The sequence below is a fragment of the Gadus chalcogrammus genome, chromosome 9 (assembly GCF_026213295.1).
Source record: "Gadus chalcogrammus isolate NIFS_2021 chromosome 9, NIFS_Gcha_1.0, whole genome shotgun sequence".
NCBI classification, from domain to species: Eukaryota; Metazoa; Chordata; class Actinopteri; order Gadiformes; family Gadidae; genus Gadus; species Gadus chalcogrammus.
This window is the reverse complement of record NC_079420.1, coordinates 16774265-16799458: the sequence shown is the minus strand read 5'-3', so window position 1 is coordinate 16799458 and position 25194 is coordinate 16774265. Positions and strand designations below refer to the sequence as shown.

The 25194-nt window shown below is 50.7% G+C and overlaps 1 protein-coding gene across 1 annotated transcript in view; it reads right to left on the bottom strand.

Moving 5' to 3' along the window:
- The window catches only part of znf423 (zinc finger protein 423), a 157846-nt gene that overhangs the window by 84675 nt on the left and 47977 nt on the right, over positions 1 to 25194 (bottom strand). Inside the window, exons 4-19 of the mRNA XM_056598080.1 lie at positions 19646 to 19808; positions 19216 to 19340; positions 18985 to 19066; positions 18740 to 18815; positions 18157 to 18437; positions 17391 to 17674; positions 16674 to 17081; positions 16008 to 16189; positions 15260 to 15790; positions 14937 to 15087; positions 14530 to 14711; positions 14145 to 14454; positions 13613 to 13797; positions 12644 to 13092; positions 12244 to 12451; positions 10809 to 10893 (exon numbers count right to left, since the gene is read on the bottom strand). Of these exons, the coding sequence (XP_056454055.1) occupies positions 10809 to 10893; positions 12244 to 12451; positions 12644 to 13092; positions 13613 to 13797; positions 14145 to 14454; positions 14530 to 14711; positions 14937 to 15087; positions 15260 to 15790; positions 16008 to 16189; positions 16674 to 17081; positions 17391 to 17674; positions 18157 to 18437; positions 18740 to 18815; positions 18985 to 19066; positions 19216 to 19340; positions 19646 to 19808 (3702 nt within the window). The remainder of the gene's footprint in view (positions 1 to 10808; positions 10894 to 12243; positions 12452 to 12643; positions 13093 to 13612; positions 13798 to 14144; positions 14455 to 14529; positions 14712 to 14936; positions 15088 to 15259; positions 15791 to 16007; positions 16190 to 16673; positions 17082 to 17390; positions 17675 to 18156; positions 18438 to 18739; positions 18816 to 18984; positions 19067 to 19215; positions 19341 to 19645; positions 19809 to 25194) is intronic.

The window sequence follows — 25194 nt, the reverse complement described above, 5'->3', positions numbered from 1 at the left end:
ACGAACGAACGAACGAACGAACGAACGAACGAACGAACGAACGAACGAACGAACGAACGAACGAACGAACGAACGAACGAACGAACGAACGAACGAACGAACGAACGAACGAAAGAAAGAAAGAAAGAAAGAAAGAAAGAAAGAAAGAAAGAACGAAAGAACAAAAGAACAAAAGAACGAAAGACGATGGTGTAACAGAAATAAAGAAAGAATGAACAAACAAAGAAAAATATATATATAAGGAAAACCAACAGAAAGAACAAGTGTGTGAATGATGGGAAGAACGACCGGACAAATGAACGGGAAAAACGAAAGAAAGAAATCAAAGCAACCATCAGATGAACAAAAACGAATGAACCAAACAACAACCAAACGGAGGACAGAATGAAGGAGCACACAGGTGGCTGAGGAGCTGAGGAGAGGAGGGGAGGAAGGAGGAATGGAGGGGCACACAGGCGGCTGAGGAGCTGAGGAGAGGAGGGGAGGAAGGAGGAATGGAGGGGCACACAGGTAGCTGAGGAGCTGAGGAGAGAAGGGGAGGAAGGAGGAATGGAGGGGCACACAGGCGGCTGAGGAGCTGAGGAGAGGAGGGGAGGAAGGAGGAATGGAGGGGCACACAGGTAGCTGAGGAGCTGAGGAGAGGAGGGGAGGAAGGAGGAATGGAGGGGCACACAGGTGGCTGAGGAGCTGAGGAGAGGAGGGGAGGAAGGAGGAATGGAGGGGCACACAGGCGGCTGAGGAGCTGAGGAGAAGAGGGGAGGAAGGAGGAATGGAGGGGCAGAAGCGAGGCAACAGGGGAAAGGAAGAAAGCCGAAGAAAAGGAAGACGTTGTCTCCTTACTGACTGCCTCTGTCACCTCCCTCACCCTGAGGGGGGAGCAGACGGGGGCGCCGGGGGAAATTACCCAGAGCATCAACACATTGATTTATCTAAGATGTGGTGTGTGCATAACTCTCTCTCTGTGTGTGTGTGTGTGTGTGTGTGTGTGTGTGTGTGTGTGTGTGTGTGTGTGTGTGTGTGTGTGTGTGTGTGTGTGTGTGTGTGTGTGTGTGTGTGTGTGTGTGTGTGTGTGTGTGTGTGTGTGTGTGTGTGTGTGTGTGTGTGTGTGTGTGTGTGTGTGTGTGTGTGTGTGTGTCTCACGGCCTTTGTAGTGGGGAGTGTATGGAAAGCAGTGTGATGGTCAACATCTGGCTACACATACAGAATTAGGACCCAATGTGACGGAGCATTGTTTGCTTGCTCTCGGTCCCTGATTGGCTGTAGCTGTTGGTCTGTACTCTGTAATTAAGAAGCAGTGGTATCCCCCCCGGTCTCTCTCAGTTGTGCTCGCGGCCCACCCCATGCTGTGTGTGCAGGTGAGCGTGTGTATTTCAAGTCCTTACCTCTCCTCCCACACATTGTGGAACTACTTCTTTCCACAGTTCTACCTTTCCAAATACATGCCTGCGGTTGTGCTTGCATATTCTGCCAGCTCAGGGAAGTAAAGAACATATACAGAAGGAAACAATCATAGAGATATTGTTTAGGGCTCGACATGAGGGCCCCCGGAAGCCGAATGACCAGTCACATGATACATAAACTACAGTATAAGAACCCAGGAGCATCACCACTATCACCACCAGCACTCGGGCACAGTTTAGTCTGGCGTGTGAACTTTCTACTTTCCATTTGGCATCGTCTCTTTCTCTCTGTTAATTCCAACTTGCTCGCAAGGTCACCTTCCAAGCCCTAACGGACCGTGTGTTCACGAGCGTGTGTTTACATGGACCTGTGTGGGTGTGTGCGAGTGTGTGCCGGTGTGTGTGTGCGAGTGTGTGCCAGCGTGTGTGTGTGTGAGTGTGTGCCGGTGTGTGTGTTTGATGTTTGTGTGTGTGTGTTCCCAGTAATTAACACCAGTCACTAATGAAGTCCAGCTGCTCGGCAAGGAAGAGGCTGAAAAGCCATAATATGCCACCAGTACTTGCCCTCCCTGCTGTCAATCTCTTCACCTTTCTCAGTCCCCGTTTACTTACCCCAAACTTCCCATGCAAAATAAATGAAACACATAGATATGACCAAGTATAATATCAGCATAATGGCACAACAATGGGGCAGGACCCTGTGATTATAATGTGTTCTGTGCTCCTTTGACAACCAACAACAACAATATACGCCCCAAACACACACACCTAAATCTAATGTAACGGTCTCTCTCGCACACAAACACACACTTGGACATATGCAGAACACTAATTGTATCCCTATATCCCAGGCACACACACACACACACACACACACACATAGTTGCCACCAGCTGCAACAGATGTGGCTGTCACGGGAGAAAATGAATTCAGAATAGTTAGAGAATTAAGCAGGGAGCTAATTGTTGCTGGCCTCTGTTTATTGAGCCTTGTTTGTCTTATGACAATTAGCCAGCAGAGATAGCGAGAGAACGGCGAGGCAAATGTGCTCACGTGAATCTGTGCCTCTGTTCCTGTTTGTCCTGTGTGTGTGTGTGTGTGTGTGTGTGTGTGTGTGTGTGTGTGTGTGTGTGTGTGTGTGTGTGTGTGTGTGTGTGTGTGTGTGTGTTAGTGTGTGTACCTGTGTTTATGTGTTGCTGTGCATGCATAATCACCCCCTCCTCTTTAGCAGCTGGTGCAGCCACACCTGGACGGCTGGAGGAAGTGGGATGGGTGGCAGAAGACGAAGAGGTGTGTGTGTGTGTGTGTGTGTGTGTGTGTGTGTGTGTGTGTGTGTGTGTGTGTGTGTGTGTGTGTGTGTGTGTGTGTGTGTGTGTGTGTGTGTGTGTGTGTGTGTGTTGAAGTGTAGGTGAGTGAGTGTGTGTGGTTAATGCTCTCCTTGTCCAGCTGTAGATTCCGGGATTGTAGAGTAACCATTCACCAGATACATCATAATTAGACTAAGAAGCTGCATATCTACATACAGGTAATGTTAAGACTATAACAGACACACCGATGCTTGCATATGCGCCCACACACACACACACAATAACACACACTGTTAAGTTGTCCCAATTACATTGTACACTTCTGTTACACTGTGTCTAGCCAAGTTCTGTGGTGTGTGTGTGTGTGTGTGTGTGTGTGTGTGTGTGTGTGTGTGTGTGTGTGTGTGTGTGTGTGTGTGTGTGTGTGTGTGTGTGTGTGTGTGTGTGTGTGTGTGTGTGTGTGTGTCCTATTAGACTTCCAAACAGCTTGTAATCACTGGTAATAAACAGCAGAGGAAGAGGAAGGCAAATCAAGCGAGGAGACGACAAAATTAGCTCTCTAGGGGACCGATCCGCTCCCAGTCTGCGAACACACACACACACACACACACACACACACACACACACACACACACACACACACACACACACACACACACACACACACACACACACACACACACACACACACACACACACACACACACTCCTCATCACTCAAAAGCAATCAGGTGAGCATACAAATTCCTGTCGGTTGTCTTCCTGGTGGGATGTCATTGTTTCACTTCAAACCAGCCACACTTACCAATACATCCGCACTCAAAGATCTGCCATCCCCTGGTGACCACACCTGTAGTATCAACAAGCATAGCGCCTCCCAGTCCTCCCTTTGATTCACCTGCGTTTCCCTCTGCCTCTTTCTTCTCCCTCTCTGTTCCTTCATCGCCGCCTCTTGTCCCCGCCCCCGCCCTTCTCCGCCCCCCTCCCCCGCTCCCACCCCCCCCCAATGCCCTGGTGGTGTCACGGCTGGGTGGCTCCAGGTGGTGAGGGAGGAGGGAGGGAGAGTGGGATGCAGCGTGGGGGGGGGGGGGGGGGTAGGGGGAGCTTCCACCTTCCAAGATGCATTTGTCATTTCCTTCAACCGCTCGACCTCCCTGTGTACCTTCTTCCTTGAAGGAAATGACAAATACATCTTGGAAGGTGGAAGAACACCTTCCAAGATGTTCTTCCACCTTCCAAGATGTATTTGTCATTTCCTTCAACCGCTCGACCTCCCTGTGTACCTCCTCCCGGCCTATCCGCTTCTGTTTGTAGCACAGAGTGGACTGCCTCTCCGCTCGGTGTGGGGCGCTGTGAGGCTGGGGCTTCACGACTCAGGCACGCGGTTACTGCTTCTACTGAAGTGATATAGTCAGAGTGGACAGTGGACACGCCTGACGATGGCTGCAACAGGCAGAGGTTTCTCCAACCGATGTCCTCTACAGCTAAATCGGTTTCATAATGGGTCGAGGGTACACAATTTGGGAGATACATTTCAAGTTGAACAAATAATCCTGTCTACTTTACGGTACTTTTCTTTTGAAGAGATCAATCACGATGGTTAGAAGAACATTGATTGAATTGAATCAAACATTCATAATCACTAATGCCGTGATCGTGGCCGTAATAATTTTCATGTAGCCTACTGTTTTTCAAACACAATTTTCACAAGAGGAAATGAACGGAGGTCGTTTTTTTTTTCTTCAGCTTGTTCTGAAATGCAATGCAACTTGATCAAAATGCATCAATTAGACCATTGTCTGTTGTATTATGTTAATGTGCGGCACAGAAGCAGCAAAGCAGAAAATACAAAAGAGCACCTAAGCAACAGCCTATGGATAAAAGAACAAACACATACACACAATCGCACACACACAATCGCACACACACACACACACACACACACACACACACACACACACACACACACACTCTAGATGTTGTGTTTCACCTCATTGCATCTTCAGTGACAAGGCAACGACATACGACCCTGCTTATAAGTAAATATGCACAAAATAACTGTGACTCAGTCCTCGCCTAGTGGAGATTAACCCTCCTCACGGAAGACACCATCATTCCTAGCCAAGCGCATCACACATTTGATTTCCCCTGGCAGCAAGCCAGACAGAAACGTCAACAGACATCCCCCAAAAGGTGGAGTAGCCCGGTTTCTATTAGTTAGCGTCTCATCTCAGGGCACGAGAGCAGATGCAGCGATGGCACTCTGTGTCTCGGAGTCGGGCTAGTGAGGGGTAGCGGGGGGCTCGCTAAGTTCACCGGCACAAACAGGTAAGTAATGCTCATCCTGGGGACACGTCATTAGCCTCCACCGTCCAATGGGACCACTTAGATCCAGGTGAGTGGCCACTTTGTACCCCTGAGGCAAGTGCAACTGTGTGCAATTGCCTGTGTCCATGTGTGTGTGTGTGTGTGTGTGTGTTTCTGTGTGTCCATGAGCGTCCGTGTGTGTGTGTCCGTGAGTGTCCGTGTGTGTGTGTGTGTCCGTGATTGTCCGTATGTGTCCGTTTGTGTGCGTGTCCGTATGTGTCCATGTGTGCGAGTGTCCGTGTCCATGTGAGTGAACGTGGGGGTCTAGGGAATACGACACATGCAAAAAGGAGCAGGGTTAGGTTCAGGTGAATGCAGAGTTGCGGTGGAGCAAGGGGAAGGGGATTGAGGGAAGCCTGGTGGCTGGGGTTGGCCTCGATGGGGGCGCAACTCTGATCCTCATTCTGTCCAAGCACTGTTCCTCTCGTGCTCTGATTCGGTTTGAGCCGTCTACAGCCGTCTACGCTGACGATCAAAATGAACGCACGAATGATGCTCTGACACGAAATAGCCTCGACATTCTCAAGCATTGGTTTAACTTGTAGCAGGCATTGGCCAGATTATTTTTAAGAATGATTCAACGCAGTCGAGTGCAAAGCGCTAACAAAGTGTCGACCGTGCTTCAGAGTCCAAACACAGGCGGCCTCATCCGTCTAAGAACAGGGGGGTCGGGTTGGGAACCAGAATAAATGAGATGGTGATGGGCAGGCAGCGGCATGCCGCCACAAGCGCACGGTGCAGACTAAGGAGACAGAGAGGGGACAAACCTTGCCGTCCGGCGGGCTCTTCTACGTGGCCATCCAACAGTGGGTGGAGGAGGGGTGGAGGGAGGAGAGAAGGCAGGGTTAGTAAGGAGAGAGCCAACGCCTGAACGGGGCGTGGGGGGGCGAGTGGGAGGGATGGGCATTAGTGGAGGGGTATTTATTCTCTGTCGGTGGGGTCGCATCGCGGGCAGCAGGCAGCACCAGTCAAACGGGGGGGATGATATGATGGTAAGAGACAGCTGTATACAGGCTGAGGAAATTGCAGGTTGGTGGACTCATACAGACAGGGGGAGAGCGAGAGAGAAGAAGAGAATATAAATGGGAGGGTGATAATGAAGGGAAACATGTTGGGAGAAAAAGCTGAAACAGGTCAGAACCCAGTATTCAGTGGATGATGTTGGGCGACCGGGAGAGATCAGCACAGAGGTAGGGATAGAGAGAGGGGCAAGTAGGAGGGGAGGGATGGACACGGGGAGTAACTTAAATGGTGAGAATAGTCGGGTGCAGATGAAAGTAGGGTTCAATTCGGTATGCTAATTGAAGCCCTGTCCCTTTTAAGGCCAATGGTGGGGGGGGGGATCGCATGCTGTGTCTGTCTCTGTGTGCGTGTGCTTGTGCGCTTGGGTTTGTGTGTGTGATTCAGAAGAGGCTCAAGCTGTGAAATCTAGACCAAGGTGATTAGTAAAGCATTAGGGGCTGCATGCACCACCATTAGCCACAATGTCATGTATGTTTATAGTTGAAAAATGTGTGTAATAATAATGCGTATGTGTTTCTGCGCTCCTCTCTCACTCCCCTTTTTAGTGAATTTTTTTGTGAATCCTCCTGCCAAAATCCAATGCCTTTTCTTTTCAAACACAAAACCAAACACACACACACACACCGAGTTGGAGCAGAAACCCCTGATAACTGAACTCATCCATTTGGAATGTGCAGTCACTAACGTAGAACTATATTTACCTGCGTCTGTTATTCTGTTATTTTCTATGTGTGTGTGTGTGTGTGTGTGTGTGTGTGTGTGTGTGTGTGTGTGTGTGTGTGTGTGTGTGTGTGTGTGTGTGTGTGTGTGTGTGTGTGTGTGTGTGTGTGTGTGTGTGTGTTGTCTCTTAGGACCCCAGCAGAGCGTTTTTTCTATCAAGCTGAATTGTTTTTGTGCTGTGCAGCTGCAGCCGATGGAGGAGTGCTCTTAAATGTATAGGTAGGGTGTGTGTGTGTGTAGGTGTGTGTAAGTGTTTGCGTGTATTTGTATGCGTATATGTGTGTTTCACGGCTCCACATAAAAGGAATGGGGTGATCCATGAGTTTGGGAACTGGAACTATTTATATAATGCACACCATAACTCAACACAATCGGGGGGTTCTTTTTGGGGGTTCACGCACACACAGCAGCGTCATATGAATGTATAAATGATTAAAACAATTTTTACTCTCTGCTCTTATCATTGCTGATAAGAGCACGTGCTGCTGTCTCACTATGAGACCAGCGGTATCAGCGTGAAGAACGCCAGTAGCACAGCGCACTGTGATTACGCACGCAAACACACCCCCACCCACGCGCATACCTGCAGACACACACACACAGCAGGTGGGATAGGCTGCCTGCTGCCTATCGCCTTCTAGGTACCTGTGTGTGAATGCATGCAAACACCTTTTCTCTCGTGGACACACGTACACTCGCACACAACGCTGAATGTAGCACACTTGCATGAATGCAAACAAGCGGTGCTAAGAGTGTCTGTCTTGATCCTAATCTGAAAATATAAGCAACACAATATTAGGATGAATGTGAGCAGCATGTGATCATGTATTGGTAGATGCATAGAACGTCGATAATTATGTATTCAAATAACTACTGCCAACTACCTTTTCTGCTAATGTTGTGCTTCTTATGAAACGTGATACATACATGAGCACTAAAATCGGATTGATTTTCCTAACGTACTTTTGTGCAAGGGCAAGGTCATTCCTAAGGAAAAAATACATTTGACTATCCCTCTCTTCCTTTGGTTTCAGAGCACTGGCTGTAGGTGTGCATGTTTGTTGTGTGTTTACAGACAGTTTAATGACAGGTAAATAGATAGGTTGAATTGGCTTCAGGTATTTCGATAAAACAAAAGAAAATAACAGATTTTTGCAAATGCTGAGCGTGAAGTTGAACCAAAAGCGTTCGTTGAAAAAATAAATACAACCTTTTTTATCATGTCAAGCAATTTCCCATTTCAGACCCCCCGCTACCCCTCTCTCCAGCCCTCGCTGTCTCCCTCCACCCCCCCTCTCCCTCTCTCCTCTCTGACAGGATAATTAGCAGGGCCGTGGGGTGCAGGCGCCATTACCCATGGTGCTTTGTGACAATCACATTAGTGGATTTGATTAGCCAGTAGGCACCGGACCCTCGGCATGAGTTGAGCAGCTCAAAGCTCTGGCCCGGCGTGGGGGGCTGGGGGTGGCTTTGTGATTGGTCAGTGTTTAGACAAGTTAAAAGTACACTGGGCGATTAAAGGGATGGTTTTGTCAATGACTCATGTGGAGAGCTGAAGCGTACGCCGATGAGAACAATTGGCATCATGTGTCAAAAGTAATTTTCTCCTAGTTTAACAATCCATCAAGCATAGTCCGCCAAGGATTAAATGTGGGATAAATGTTGGCACTTTCCATTAAAAAAGAGTCCATATGTCTTTGTTATTGCAACACAGAGTTCTGACAGACATTCTGCAACATAGAGAGTGAGAAGGTTCGGTGGGGGTTCAACGTGACGGCATCGGAAGTCAGGCAAACACATTCAATGTTTCGTGCATGATGAATGTGTGACGTGTGAATTCCTGTATGCCTTGACGAGACCAATTAATGTTGCTTCCTTGGCCATTGTGCAGAGGGGGGATCTGAATGGGGAGAGGGGAAACCGCATAGCCGTGTAGATAACAGATGACAGTAGAAGCAAAAGGAGGAAGAGAAAGATCACACACACACAAACACACAGAGACAGAGACAGAGATAAACAGAGACAGAGAGAGAGGGGGGGGGTAGGAGGCCTAACAGACTGTGTGGAGAATGGAATGTGGGTAGAGGGTAAAGAATCCAGAAGTAAATGTCGTTTGTTATCTCTGAATGTTCTCATAATTACTCCTCTCAAGTCCTATAAAGATTAACTCACTCTGCGTTCTCTCATCTTAACAGTGTCTTATTCTCCTCCTCGCTGATTGGGGAGTGGGGTACCGTGCACATTGGGCAAAATGGGCAAGTGCTTAAAATAATCTGCCTCAATTTCATAATTAATCGGCGCCAGCTTTTCCACACAAGTAGCACGTTAATTAACCCAAAACTGCCTCTATGATGCGGTGTGTGTGAGTTTGCGAGTGCGTGTGAAAGGCAGAGTTTGTGGGCGTGTGAGTTGGTGTGCGTGCTCCAATGTGCATGTTGGAGGGTTATGGAACTTGAAAGGAAAAACAATGGAATTGGAAAAAAGGAGGGGCAGTGGTAGAGAGTAGGAGTAGGTTTTAAAGAGGAGGAGGAAGAGGAGGAGGAGGGGTCATGCAACAGAAGACGACATGAGCGAGGGGAGGAGGTGGTGAGTAGGGGTAAGCCAGCGTGTGTTTATCAGATAATCATACACCATAATAGCTAGAGTAGAGGTTGGAAAGTGGATGGGTTGGAAGGAGGGACTGCAGGAGAGTAGTGGGGCAGAGAGACACCAGAGCACAACTTTGCAAATACGCACACACGTGCGCCCTTGTGTGAACGCATGTGCAGGTGTGCAGGGGCTGGTGTGTGGGTGTGTGTGTGCAGGTTGTGTGTGTGGTGTCTGGTGTGTCTGGTGTCTGGTGTGTGTGTGTGTGTGTGTGTGTGTGTGTGTGTGTGTGTGTGTGTGTGTGTGTGTGTGTGTGTGTGTGTGTGTGTGTGTGTGTGTGTGTGTGTGTGTGTGTGTGTCGCACCAAAGGGATTGCAAAGTTACTCCAGCTGTACTTCTGCTTCGTCTCTTTTGCTGCGTCTCAAGACATTACCCGTGACTCAAAGCTATGTCATCACGCAAACGTGAACCCACACTCAGACTCACACACACACACGCACACAAGCATACACCCACACACACAAAAACAATAGTAGCCTAAAATGCACCAATGACTCTGGGATCGCCTGTCAAGTGAGGGGAGGGTCTCGGCGGGCCGGGCATGTGGCCCTGGTGTTGAGCATTTGTTTCCTGGAACGACTCACAGGTCTGCCTCGTTAATCTCCATGACGACAGGGTTGCTACGGCAGCAAATTAAGTGAGCAAGCAGAATATTAAAAAAGAAAAACAGCCACCAGGGAGGCTCATAAAAGAACAGTCTCCATAACTACAGAAGAACTTTTTAGTTGAACACATCACCACAGGTGCATAACCACGCACACAGGCACAGTGTTGTGTGCCCCATCCCTTGTGGGCTACACGACTAAGTGTTGATGTAGGAATAGAATAAAGTGAATCATTTTGACTAGACTGCACTTTGTTTAATATCCACACACAACAAACTGTATTTGTCTAATGAGGTGGTTAATGAGAACACTCGACTATAAAACTAATGAAAGTAGAAAATATGGATTGGTCAAATGCATAACCAGTCCAAATGCATGGCCCAAATTATTATGTACAGTGAGCACTGACCAGGCATAAAGTACTCACTGCATGTGTAGATTAGAGTAATATTAGAATGTATAGATAAATGAAAAAAGAAATACAGTATACAGACAGTGAAACACAACACTGATCAGTGTTGTGTTGGCCTCCATTTGACAAGTTACAAGAAAGAGATTTCAAAGCTAGCCAGGCCAATACACGGACGCACACATACTCATATGTATATTCATACATGTGTGTGTGTGGTTGTGTGAGTTTGTGTGAGTGTGTGTGTCTTTGGCTATTATAGCAAGCCTCTGTGAACAAAACAAGCAGAAGAAAGTGTACATCCAGAGCAGTGCGGCAATGTGTGACTCACCGATCATGTGATTGGCCACATGGATCTGGATCTCTCTCTCCGTCTCAAACGTCATTTGGCATTTAATACATTGGTAGGTCTTTTTCTGTGAAAAGCAAACACACACACAGAAAGAAAAAACATCAATTTTAGACAACAATGATAAAACTTGTGACACCATTTGTATCCCATGCATATTGCTAGTGGTAAAGAGGCAATAACATAAGAAATAAGGATTGGTTTTAGCGCTGGACTTGGAACAGTTCCATCCACAACACATAGAGCCCCAAGTTTCATCCAATCCATAATGATTCATAATGATGATGCCGTTCTCCCTACATGGATCACGTAACTAGCAGAAGAGATAAACTGATAGAAACAAGAGAATTGTGCTTGGGCTAAGAGAAAAGAAGGGAAGAGAAGAGATGAGACAATAGCGGGGAATGTGTGTGTGTGTGTGTGTGTGTGTGTGTGTGTGTGTGTGTGTGTGTGTGTGTGTGTGTGTGTGTGTGTGTGTGTGTGTGTGTGTGTGTGTGTGTGTGTGTGTGTGTGTGTGTGTGTGTGTGTTGGAGGGAGACGATCCTGGAGGAAAAGGAAAATGGGAGTGTGGAAGACGGGAGCGTCTGCTTACCCATTCACAGCACACAGTGATCAGTCATGCACAAACACACTAAATACACCAAGGCCCCTCTTCCACCATCTCTCCGCTCCCCTCAGCCTTCTGCACTGAGCACCTCAACGCATGCACACACACACACACACACACACGCCTCAGTACACACACACACACACACACACAGACAGACATGCCCTCACGCCTCAGTACACACGTGTATAGACACACACACATATTTGTCTGCTTCATGCTTCTCAACTAAACAGAAACAAAGATACAGGTAAGAAGGAAGGTCTCTAGGAGCCGTCAACCACAAATACACACACACACACACACACACACACACACACACACACACACACACACACACACACACACACACACACACACACACACACACACACACACACACACACACACACACACACACACACACACACACACACAAACCATAATCTCCCTCTCCCTTTCACACACACGCACCCACAGAATCACTCACACGCTCACAGAATACATAATCTCTCGCACACGGCCCAGACAAACAGACACAGTTCATAAAAACAACCACAAACAAGAAAAGCATGCATGTACAAAGACACACAGCAGGTCCCATAGAGTCTGAGAGACTGTCAATATCAACCGGAGCAAACAGCCTGAACACACCCACATACACACACACACACACACACACACACACACCTCAACCCTCCCAAAACCAAACTGAACACCATATTTTAACAACTACACTGATGGATGCCCTTTGAAGAAACCTGAGATGTTTAAGGCAGAAATCCATATCAGAAAGGTTCGGGTGCTCCACATAAAGCCAGCTGTCCTCACCTTGGGCGCGGGCGATGCCTCTGCTTTCTTCCCCAGGCTATCTGGGCTGACCTCGGGATGGTCCGTCTGCACGTGGCTCTCCAGGTCCTCCAAGCTCTCGAACTTCACCCCACACTCTGGGCACCTGAGCCCAGACATAGGCTTCTCCAACTGGGCATCCCCTGGCGTGACAGCCCCTCCCTGTGTGGGGCTCTGGCCGTTTGTGCTCCTGGTTGGATTGAATAAAGCCGCCCCCCACCATGATGTTGTAAGATATAAAGTACTTGATACTGGAGACAGATAACTTTAGCAAAAAATGGATTGCAGATGGGGATTTAAGATGACTTGACAGCAATCAAATTAGCTATGGGTCACATTCCTCAGGCGTCATTGGTCACCGCAGACAGACGGCCCCTCCTACCTGGTCATGCAGCTGGCGCACAGGCCGTAGGGCAGGCCGTTGACGTCCAGCTTCACCAGCTCGCCCTTGTTCTTGAACTCCTTGAGACACAGGGCGCACTTGTAGGACTTGTGTTGCTGCATCAGAGCCCCGTTGGGCGACGAAGAGGTGGAGCCGCCGCCAGCGCCCACTCCCCCTCCTCCAGCTCCTCCTCCTCCTGTTCCGGTTCCTCCTCCTCCGCCTCCCCCCAGCGTGGCCCCGGCCGACAGCTTCTGCATGTGGAAGGTGCCGTGGATCTTGAGCTCCAGCGTGGAGGTGACCGTCTGCATGCAGACCACGCAGCGGAAGCCCGTGAGCGAGTTGCGCAGGTCGGGGTGCATCTGGCAGTGCTCGATGAACTCCTCCTCGCTCTGCAGTGGCATCTTGCAGATGCGACACGTCCCCGTGTCCAGACTCTTGCTGTGGGTGACCTGCGGAACGGGGGAGGACAGCAGATTACGGACACTGTGTTTGTGACGTAAAAACGGCAGTGAATCAGGTCAGGTCAGTATTTCTGGAAATGGTGTTCTTGTGTTTTTACTGTATGTATGTATTTTCCTATGTGGGTGTGTGTGGGTGACGTATATAATTGTTGTCATTGAAAAGAAAATAGACTCTCTGAAGAGAGCTTTGGCTCTACGGTTAGTGTGAATCTGTCATTAGTTTCAGGATGCCCAAATGGCGCCTGGTGATCTAAAGAGAAAGATATACGTCTAATGCTCGGACAAGAGGGCATTGGGTCAATTATACATGGCATTGAACGAGGAGAGTCAATCAGTATACACCGAGGGCATACAAAACACACATGAGAACAAATAGAAACAATCGACTCCTAGGCACGAAATGTACCTCATAAAAATAAACCATCCTTGTAAAACAATACCACACACACACACACACACACACACACACACGAGATGACAAGCAGAGAGTGTCGGTGATGGGACGGACCTTGTGTTCGGTGAGCGTCAGCAGGGAGGGGAATCGTTCTCCACAGATGGGGCACATGTAGTGTTTGGCGGGGCCGCGGTGCGTCTGCGCGTGCTCCCGCAGGCCGCTCTCGGAGAAGAAGGTGCGGGAGCAGACGTTGCACTTGTGGTTCCCCTTGATGAAGTCGGCCTTCTTCTTGCGAGTGCCTGGCAAACAGAGAGCCAAAGTTCAGAGTCCCACCCTGTTTGCCATGGACTAAGCGATTCCACAATGTGGACAGTAGGAAATACATTATCATAAACCATTACTGCGATGGATTCACCAATGTGGGCTTACATCAGTAATACAGTCTTAAGTCAGTATAATAAGATTGTAAACCCTTGATGAATTCATTCATTCAAATTTTATATTGAGCGGGGGATGCATGCAATTCTGCAATTATTTTTGCACTGCAATAACACGACATAATGTGGTAACCAACCACTCATTTGAACCCTTCCTCTCTTAGAACCTATACGCCGGAGTGAGGCAGTGAGGCAGGGGGGCCCTTTACCCGCGTCGTCCTCCCCGGGGCGGATGTTGTGGTCTCGCAGGCGGTGGTTCTGCAGCAGGGACTCCATGGTGTACGCCGCGCCGCAGATGTCGCAGGCGTACATGGGCTCGGCGTTGTCCAGCTCCTCCTCCCCGCCGCTGGCCTCGTGGCTGTTGGCCGCGTCCCCTCCGCCCCCTGCGGCCGCCGCCGCCGCCGCGTTCTTCAGCATCATGTTCTGGAGGTCCGCCTGCTCCGCCGCCGCCACTGAGGTCCTCTCGGCCCCGCCCCCGTTCCCGTTGGGCCCGCCGCCGCCGCCGCCGCCGCCGCCGCGCTTGTTGGAGGGCTGCGCCACGCCGTTTGGCGTGCCGTTCTGGCTGCCGGCGCCGCTGCTGTTGCAGGTGATGACGTTCCCGCCGTCCGTCATGCAGTGCTTCTCCCGCAGGTGGCGCTCCAGCAGGGTGATGGCCTGGAAGGCCTTGCCGCAGAAGCGGCAGTTGTACTTCTTGCTGTGGGTGGTGATGTGGCACTGCAGCTCCACCTCGGTCCCGAACGTCTCCCCGCAGAAGATGCACTTGCGAGGCTTTAGTCCTGTGGAGAGGGGGGGGGGCGGGAGTCCGTTAGAGGCAGATTAGAAGGTTAAAGGTTAATACTTAATACCCTTACGCCTTTCTCTACAGTTATGTAGGGTATGGTTTTCAGATGTTCCTGTTTACATCCACTGATGCATCAATGCATCACTCAAACCATCGCTCCGTCCATCCTTACTCTCGCCATCCTCACTCTCCACTTCCATGCGTGTGTCAGCGGCTGTACCTGCGCTGATGCCCCCCGGGAGAATGTTGCTCTGGCCCAGGTGGCTGTGCTTGACGTGGAGCTGCAAGTCCGACTCCTTCCGGAAGTCCCATGCGCACGCCGTGCACCGGAACATCTTCTTCTCGTTGCTGTGTTTCACCGCCAGGTGCACCTGGGGGAGAGGGCGAGTGAGCGGGAGAGTGCAAGAGACAGCAATCGTTGCAATAGACTAACGATGTATTTGATTTCGGTAAGATGATGTTAAAAAAGAACCTGCAATCCCTCTGTTTTTATGCAAAGGACACATTAACATAATGAAGCACTGAACGAGGCGATGGCTTTACCTGTATTGACACCTTGGAGTCGAACACCTCTTGGCACAGGGTGCAGTGGTACAGCACGAAGGTGTGCATGTCCAGCAGATGCTTCTGCAGGTCGTCCACCGAGGTGAACTGCTTGTCGCAGCTCTCGCACACGTACTGCGTGGAGGTGGTGGTGTAGTGCACCGTCAGGTGCTGCAGCAGGGCCTCCTGCGACTCAAAGTCCTCCTTGTTGCACTGCGGGCAGGACTGCCGCCGCAGCAGCTGCTCCAGGTGGGACTTGAGGTGGGCCTGGAAGCCCTCGAAGCTGGAGAAGCGCTGGTCGCACTGGTTGCAGGGGTAGTCGCCGTTGGAGCCGGCCGAGTCGCCGCCGAACCGGTGGCGCTTGGGCGAGGAGATCTCCACGTCGGAGGAGGCGGGGCTCAGGTCCGCCATCTTGGCCTGCCGCTTGTTGTTGGCCAGAGGGATGTTCTTGTGGTTCTCCTTGATGTGCTTGGTGAGCTTGAGCAGGGAGCCGAAGATGGGGGAGTTGGTGCAGTACGGGCAGGAGTAGACCTGCGCACAGACCATCAGAGCCACTGTTAAGTATAGATCCCAACAAAAGCATTATTCATGAAATTGATCCAAATAGAAAAATCATTAGTGTAAAAAGCATGCATTATGTTTCCATGCCTTGGGGGGGAAAACAGCTTTAAGCCACAATATCTGCGATAACAAATCTCTAAACATTGTGTACGTAGTAAGTAGTCCAGTGTGGAGTGTGATCCCTGACCTCCATGAAGGACTGAGAGGCAGACTGAAGCACCGGGGACTCCAGTTTGGTCACGCCCCCGCCTGACGCAGCCCCTCCCCCCAGAGCAGAGTTGCAGTGGGTCTGCTGGATGTGTTCCGTCAGCGACGACTCCGTCAGGAAGCCCATGGAGCACTGGTTGCAGAAGAAGGCGTGGTTCCCCTCTGGGATAGGGTGAGGCAAGGATAATCCAATCAGAGCGCAGTAATTCTATTGCGAGATCGTCACAGCTCAATTAGCTGAGGACTTTCAACATGACACAATATGGCACCAACAGAGGAAAATATGTGTCTTACTAAATAACTAACCATTTAACTAACCAGCAAATCTAAAATTCAAAACTCAAATGTTACAATTCCAGCTAAAATTGACAGACTTGCTATTTCAGAGGTTAAATAGACATATCCCCAATACATTTAGACTGAATGTGATTACAATTAAAAGGCTATGCTTTCTGGTGACAGAGAAAGGCAGACCATAAGCCATATTCACAACCAACCCATCGTATCGCTTGTATCTTATTCCAACCACGCATTCCGCATTCGGTTCCCCCTCCAACCCAGCCAGTGTTTAACCCCAAGACGGCCGCCAGATGAAGAAGGCCCCCCGCCATGAATGTAAGAAATAGAAAATGGTGTTTATGCCTACCGAACCCACCTAGCGTGGTGGAGCCGGCCATGACCCCCCCGGGGAGGCAGTGGGACACGCGGATGTGCTCCTGCAGGGAGTTGATGTCTCCGAACATGTCGGGGCAGTAGTTGCAGTGGAACGCCGACACGTTGGTGAACTGCAGCAGGGGGAAGGCCGCGGCCGCCGTGGCCACCGGACCCCCGCCGCCGCCGCCGCCGCCGCCCCCGTTGCCCCGGTGAGCCTTGCGCACGTGCTCGTTGAGGTTGTAGAGGGTGGGCAGCGTGTCCAGACACAGCTGGCACGTGTGGCTCTGCTGGGGCTTGTCGGCGTGGATGGTCTTCAGGTGGATCTCCAGCACCGCCAGGCTGTGGAAGTCCCTCTTGGAGCAGTAGGGGCAGGAGTAGGTGACCTTGGACCAGTGCCCACCTGAGGAAGAGGGGGGGGGGGGGACACAAGACGGGGAGGTTCACCAAGACGCTACCTCTCATGGTAGGATGAGCTCCATGCATCACGGTACACAGACCGTAGATACCGCCGCATAATCGCTGTGGCAAAGGTAGGTTTAAACAAGGAATGATTCTGATTGGTTTAATTGGTGCATCTCATAAATTATGTTGGCCAGAGGTATTCAATGAGTCAGTTAACAAATAGGATTCATCTTCTAATAACCATCTCATATTCAAACTAACTGGAAAACTTAAGCATGGTCAGGCGGTGTCCATCGTGCTGCAGTACCTCCGGCGAGATGACCCAGGTTCAGCACCAAGTCCTCCCCGCTCTCCGCGCCCCGCCGGCGGCCTCGCTCCGCGGCCCGGCCGGTCTTCAGGATGGAGTCGGGCGTGGAGCCCCTCTCCAGGCTGGCGCTGGAGTCGGGCGTGGCCGAGCTCATGGACGCCACACTGCCCAGCGCCGGGTCCGGGCTGGCCGCGCTGTGGTTGGACGAGTCAGGCTGGCGGTGGCTGTCCAGGTGGCAGTAGACATCCTCCACGGAGGGGAACTGTTCCAGACAGACCGGGCACCTGGGTGGAGGAACCAGAGGAACACGATAAGTGAGTCAATGCAAACTGGGCTTCCATGCTCCCAACACACACCCTCTCCCTCTCCCTCTCCCTCTCCCTCTCCCTCCCCCCCTCCCCCTCTCCCTCTCTCTCTCTCTCTCTAACCATTATACTGTAGACTAGGATGGCAAATAGAAAACGCTGTAAAACAAAATAACTAAATTGTTATTTTCTAGTGGTTTTCAATTGATCATGAAGAGCATTACAGCTGCTTCAGGTTTTTTAGGATTTAAAAGCTTTTATTTGAGAGCCATTTGCAAGAAACGCCAACGCAATCCGTCAGCAATTAATGCTTGAAATGCTGACTGTGCCTCACTCAGTGTTAGTTTCAGACCTCCCTCTCGTCTTTTCTACACCCTCTCTTTTCAAACTCTAGCCTCTCTCCCCCCCCCCCTCCTCTAGCGGTGGGAACAGACCCAGAGGCCCCGGCGCTGCTCCCCTACTTGTGCTTGCGGTTGGCGTGCTGCGCCTCGATGTGGGTGAGCAGCGACGCCTCGTCCAGGAAGATCTCGGGACAGTGGATGCACTGCAGGTCGGCGCGGTCCGACAGCTGGGGGTGGCGGGTCAGCACGTGTCTCTCCAGCTCGTCCGTCTGGCTGAAGGTCTCCTCGCAGTAGTCACACATGTAGAGGTCCTGGTCCAGGTCCCCCTCGCCGCCGCCGCCCTTCCGGCCCCCGTCCCGCTCCGCCCTCAGGGCCAGGTGCTCTCGGTTCTTGCGGTGAGCCTGCGGGGATGCACAGGTACAGGTACGCTGAGGTGAGCGCCGGGTTTGAGCACCGCTTTTGGTTGAGGATGTACACACAAGGTCCAAAATGAACACCAGCCAATGGCAGGTGGATTTGGCAGGTAACACAATTCAGGGTTACAGACTAAAACAATTGTTTTGTCTGTCGATTTTTTGGCTGGCTGGAAAATAGTCCACAAGGAAAACGACACATTAAACCCTGCGAAGATGAATCAGCAAACTAGGCGGGCCGGCGCTGATCCAAGGTGCAACCCTGCCCTGCTGTCGACGTGTCTGTATACCTGCATGTGACTCTGCAGTGAGGAGGTGGAGGAGAAGCCACGCTTGCACACGCTGCACTTGAAGGGCTTGCTGGAGCTGTGGAGGGAGAGCAGGGGGACACGGTGACGGAGATCACAGGGACAGGGTCTGGAGGGCCAGCTCCGCCCGCTCATCATACAAAGCACTATCGCATTCGTTGTAGTTGATAAAGGGGAAAGGACGACGGTGTTAAACCTGTTGGTCAGCAGCGGCGCGGCTGGCTCACCTGTGAGTCTTGAGGTGAATCTTGAGATGGTCGGAGCGAGAGAAGGCCGCCTCACACTCCTGACAGCTGTACTTCTTGTCACCTGCAGCAGGTAGAAAGAAATAAGGTAATTAAAATGAATAATCTGAATAGTAGAATCATAGACATATAATCTGATTTCAATCATTTGTATCTTTGATTGAAATCATATAATCATGTAATCATACTTGTCTTTGGCTGAACTGAACTGACCTGTGTGCAGCTTGACGTGGCGGTCTCTGCTCCTCTTGTGCTTGAACAGCCGGCTGCAGAAGGTGCACTTGAAGGGCAGCTTGTCACTGTGGATCTGCTCGTGGCGCTTCAGGTAGCTCAGACGACTGAGAGACAGAGACAGAGACAGAGACAGAGACAGAGACAGAGACAGAGACAGACAGACAGACAGACAGACAGACAGACAGACAGACAGACAGACAGACAGACAGACAGACAGACAGACAGACAGACAAAATAGTAGATTGGGGAGAAGGTAGAGAAGATGGCGTTAGCAGAGTATGAGATAGCTTTGTCAAGTAAGGGTGAGGTAATGTAAAAGGTGGCTAGCAGTAAAGCGGTAACCTGCATGATAGCAGGTAGCAGTAAACCTGTGTGTGTGTGTGTGTGTGTGTGTGTGTCTGTTGCTCACCTGAAAGACTTGTCGCAGAACTGGCAGGGGTAGGGCAGGCCGGCGCCCCCCTCCTCCTCACCGGGGCCCAGGTCACCGCAGCCGTGCTGGGAGGGGGAGGCCATGTCCTTGCTGGACGGGGAAGAGGGCACCCAGTTGAGACCGGCGGGGTCGTCTTCACCATCTGACACAAAGAGAGGAGAGAGAGAGATAGAGAGAAAGAGAGAGATATAGAGCCATCGAGAGAAAGAGTGACAGAGAGCCATAGAGAGAAAGAGTGACAGAGAGCCATAGAGAGAAAGAGTGACAGAGAGCCATAGAGAGAAAGAGTGACAGAGAGCCATAGAGAGAAAGAGTGACAGAGAGCCATAGAGAGAAAGAGTGACAGAGAGCCATAGAGAGAAAGAGTGACAGAGAGCCATAGAGAGAAAGAGTGACAGAGAGCCATAGAGAGAAAGAGTGACAGAGAGCCATAGAGAGAAAGAGTGACAGAGAGCCATAGAGAGAAAGAGTGACAGAGAGCCATAGAGAGAAAGAGTGACAGAGAGCCATAGAGAGAAAGAGTGACAGAGAGCCACCGAGAGAAAGAGTGACAGAGAGCCATAGAGAGAAAGAGTGACAGAGAGCCATAGAGAGAAAGAGTGGAAATAGGAGACAAAATATGTAGATACTTAATTAGTTTTACATATTAATTAATAGCATCTATAAACATGTCGTTTTTTCATGTGTCGTTTATACCAGGAGAAGTAGAATGGGTGTAAGGGTGAGGAAAAACGGGACACACACGGGAAGAGAATGAATTAGACACACACATGCATAATAATAATCCCTCTCTCTCTCTCATTCCATCTCTCGCTCCCTCTCTCGCTCTCGACAGCAGCAACATCTAAATAGAAAGCTCCAAGAAGTATGTATCCCGACGGAGCTCAGAAATAAGGACACAGTGTATTTTCTCTCCCATCACCCTCCCTCTGGGGCCGTGCCTCGTTCCATCCCTCCCTTCCCCCCCTTGGCCCAACCACCGTCACCACCCGTCCCCAACGCACAGCCCAGGGGACAACTGGAGATCCAGCTCATCATATTTTCATTAGTGTACTGGCAGATTGAAATGGCCAGGAACTGTGATCAGGGGGGGTGGAGAGAGAGAGAGAGAGAGAGAGAGAGAGAGAGAGAGAGAGAGAGAGAGAGAGAGAGAGAGAGAGAGAGAGAGAGAGAGAGAGAGAGAGAGAGAGAGAGAGAGAGAGAGAGAGAGAGAGAGAGAGAGAGAGAGAGAGAGAGAGAGAGAGAGAGAGAGAGAGAGAGAGAATTGGTTGAAGTAGGTTGTCCTTATAAACATAGACCAATAGATAGCCTGGGGATAAAACCTTCCAGGAAACACAAGGACACGAAGCGTGTTCCCTTAACTTCAACCCATGCAGGGTTTGTGTGTGCGTGAGCGAGAGAGGTAGGATGTTGTACAGCCTGGGCTGGCGTACAGCGGTTAGTAAAGCTCGTGGTGATGAATCGATTGGTGGGAAAATGTAGGCGCTGCGATGAGCAAATAGAACATCGCAGGGGGCTGGGGGTAAGATAAAAATGATGAAAAGATAAAAAGTCAAAGCATGAATTATAAATTTGTCTGGGAGCGAAAGGGAAATGAGGCAGGGCTTAAGAAAATATAGAGAATAGAGATGTCAACACGGAGCCCTGTAACAGAAAGAAACTTGCGGGGGGTGGAGGTAGACAGAGAGAGAGGGAGGGAGACAGAGAGAGACACACACACACACACACACACACACACACACACACACACACACACACACACACACACACACACACACACACACACACACACACACACACACACACACACACACACACACACACACACAGGCACAAGACAGAGAGGATAAAAGATGTGACATGAGAGGAAAGGAAATAAATATAAAGAGGGTTATCGAAAGAGCTCCAGTGCTCTGGAAAGGTGACTATGTTGTAGTCCTCTATGATGGAAGGGATTGGCTTCATCATGAGGCAAGTATTTGGGGGAGAACTACTCTGCTGAAACTTCCGCAATCTACCAAAAACCCTTTGCAACCTCTAGTCCTGACGCAGAGAGGGGCAGTTCAGTTTTTTCTAAGATGTTATAGAGGAGGCGATCTAGTAGTCATTTTTCTTGCTTTTAACACACTTTCTTTGGTTAGTTTGGATTTTATTTTACTAGTTTCCTGGCAAAGTACCTGGGTTAGACGGCCCAATGTGCAGTGCTCTCAGGATAATCTCTTTTTGGCCAGATCTCCCAATAGCTACATTTACACAGTCTTTAAACCAAGTAAACTCTTTCTATTGGATGTAGTGGTGCGATACATTATATCTGTAAGAGTCACCAAGTTATAATTAGATACACAGAAACACAAATTACAGCTGGTGGCCACAAGCATGATGCCTCTCACCTTAAAGGGGAACTGTCACGCTTGCTGTTTTCTAATACCCAGTACTGCCGCATACGCATGTTGCATAACAGTGGGGTGTGCTTCATCAACACATTTTCTAGGAACATTTGGCGGAAAAAGTTTGACTAATTGACCTCATTGTTCTGGGATTTGAATTCCTGATGGGTTCGATTTGGAAAAATCACGTCGCTGTTTGAACTTCTCTACATATTCACGTGGAGGGGAGATGACGTTGCAGACCAAGATTGTTTAAAGACACAAGAGGAAAGGTTTTATTTCATTTTGGCTTCTGTTTGCGTGCGTGTGTGCGTGCGTGCATGATGCAGATACCATATATAAACTTGGTATCCCTCCTTCTCTCTATGCGTCAGAGGGGATTGACAGAACAATGACCAGAGAGAAAGAGAGAGACTAAATGGGGCCCCAACAAGTCTTTGAGCTTACTCTCTCACAGACACATACCCGCATTCTCTTACACGAGAAACGTTTACCCAAAAACAAATACTCGCATGCATTCAAAATACACAAACACACACACACAGAAAAAGGTTTTCTTAGTTTGGGTATATTATTATGGAAAAAATAGGACACTTCTGGTGACAATCAAAACTACGTGATTTTTTTTTTTTTTAACATATGTTCATCTTTTACGGAAAACACGTTTAACTGCAAGTCGTGGAATGGAATGCTGCTTGACATTACGGAAGTGAGAGAGACAGACAGACGAACACAGGGACAGACAGACAGGCCGGGAGACAGACAGACAGACAGACAGATAGATAGGGGTGAGTGAGACGAGGGTGAGAAATCACTTCAGGGGGTGGAGGAGGGGGAGGGGCTGGCGTAGGATGGAGGGGGGGGATTATCATCATTAAAGAGCCCTAATCCTCTGACTAGCGTGGCTGGCGCTAAAATGGAGGATCACACGGCTTTTTAACGGTGCCTTTGTTGGACCGCCGCATGGGGACCCCGCAAGACAAGGCCGGGCCGCAGACTGAGGATGGGGAGGGGGGGGGGAGACGGTGCAGGCCGCAGAAGGAAAAGCTGGAGCGAAAAGTTAAATTGGAAGAAGCCTCGGGAGGAGAGAAGACATGGCAGGTGATGGGCTCGGGGGTGGGGTGGGGGCGGGGGGTGGGGGGTGGGGGGTGGGGGGTGGGGTGGGGGCGGGGGGTGGGGGGCGGGGGGTGGGGGAGGCAGAGAAAATGCAGCAGAAGAGAAAGAAAGAGAAGAGAAAAGAAAGAAGAGACGGAGACGGGGGACGGGTGGAGGCCGACACACACTGTGTGTCCTCACCCCCCCCCCCCCCCCCCCAACCCCCCCACTTCCAAGAGGAGATCCACGGAGAGAGAGAAAAAACGAAGGAACTGTTGCTAATCCCTCCCGCTACACCACTACCCCTTCAGCCCGCCCCCCACACACACACACACACACACACACACCTCCCCCGTCCCCCTCGCACTCTCCCAGAGCCGCGGCAGTCTCCCTCGCACTCTTCGGCCTCCATCCGCTCGCTGGCCTTTCATGTAGCTAATCATTACAGTTCTAGTTCCTTCCCTTCCTCGCCGTCCTCCTCTCTCCCTCGCCCTCCTCAGAGGGCCCCGTCTATAGGTGCGGCGTCCAGATGGACGTGGCGCTCTGAACTCGGGAGAGGAGGCGGAGGGGAGGAGGGCGGAGGAGGAGGGAACACCGGGGTGTTTCATAATTAGAGCGGGAAGAGGGGGCCGGACGCGCCCGGCGACCCGGGATGTAAACGGACCGCCGCAGGTCCACCTGGCGGAGAGCAGATGCGCGCGCCAACACACCCACACTGCCCCCAGTGTGTGTCCCGCTCTAATGGGCCCGGCTGCACGCGCCACGCAGAGGAGGCCGCGCGCCGGAATGCTCTAATGACGAGACGGCGGCCGCCCTCACACACACACACACACACACGGTAACACTGATGGCTCCATCTGTCCGTCAGACCTCTTTGATGGGTGACTCAAGTTCAGAGGCGACCGGAGAGAGAGAGAGAGAGAGAGAGAGAGAGAGAGAGAGAGAGAGAGAGAGAGAGAGAGAGAGAGAGAGAGAGAGAGAGAGAGAGAGAGAGAGAGAGAGAGAGAGAGAGAGAGAGAGAGAGAGAGAGAGAGAGAGAGAGAGAGAGAGAGAGAGAGAGAGAGAGAGAGAGAGAGAGAGAGAGAGAACTCTGGCCCAGATCACTGTGTGCAAGTGCAACGCACCCATCCTCACTTTGAAGTGTGAATACAAAGGGAGGAGAGGTGGGGTGGACCCCCCCCTCCCACGCTTTAAGCCACAGCGCGTGTGGTATTCGTGATTGAATGCCTGTTATACTGTTGTTAATATTCTCTGTCTCTTGCTCCCTCTCTCTCATGAAGCAGGGTTCCACCTTTGTAACGGGCAATCTGCTCGGACACCCTCCTTCCCCAGCTGGGCCTCCACTGACCTCCCATTCCTGCCTTCATCCCTCCCTCCCTCCCTCCCTCCCTCCCTCCTCCCTTTCTCCCTCTCTCCCTCCATCACCCCCCAGGCCCCCTCCCATGCCCCCAGGCCACACACATAACATGCAAACACTCATAACATTCACACACACACACACACACACACACACAAACACACCCACCCCAGCCTCACCATAGGGGGCAGAAAAACAACTTCCCCTTTGGTTCACGCTGGGCAGTGCGGAACATGCACACCTACTCGGACACACATATGCACATGCCCACGCATATACCAAAAACACTCGGGATTGGTCATGTTTGGGCATACAAGGCTCTGCCGTTGGGAATCGAAGCTCAGAATACTGTGCCAATGTAATTGGGTGCCGGAGATCTCACACACGCACACACACACACTTGCAACACTAGCCCTTGCCTAGAGGACCCATAGTCCTTTGCTTCTGTACTTCTGGGCCACATGGGACACAGTCTGTTAGGACACACACACATGCACTGCAGCAAGGACGATAGAAATGACGAAATGGCAGACTGTCCTGGGTTTGAGCCCTAGAGGACAGGACAGTTGAACACACACACACACACACATTCTGTGCATGCTGTGGGGACCCTCACCTTCTGCCCTGGGAATGGGTCCGGCTGCTTCGGACACTTTTGGGCGCCAACTGCTCCATATGGGGCAACGTGG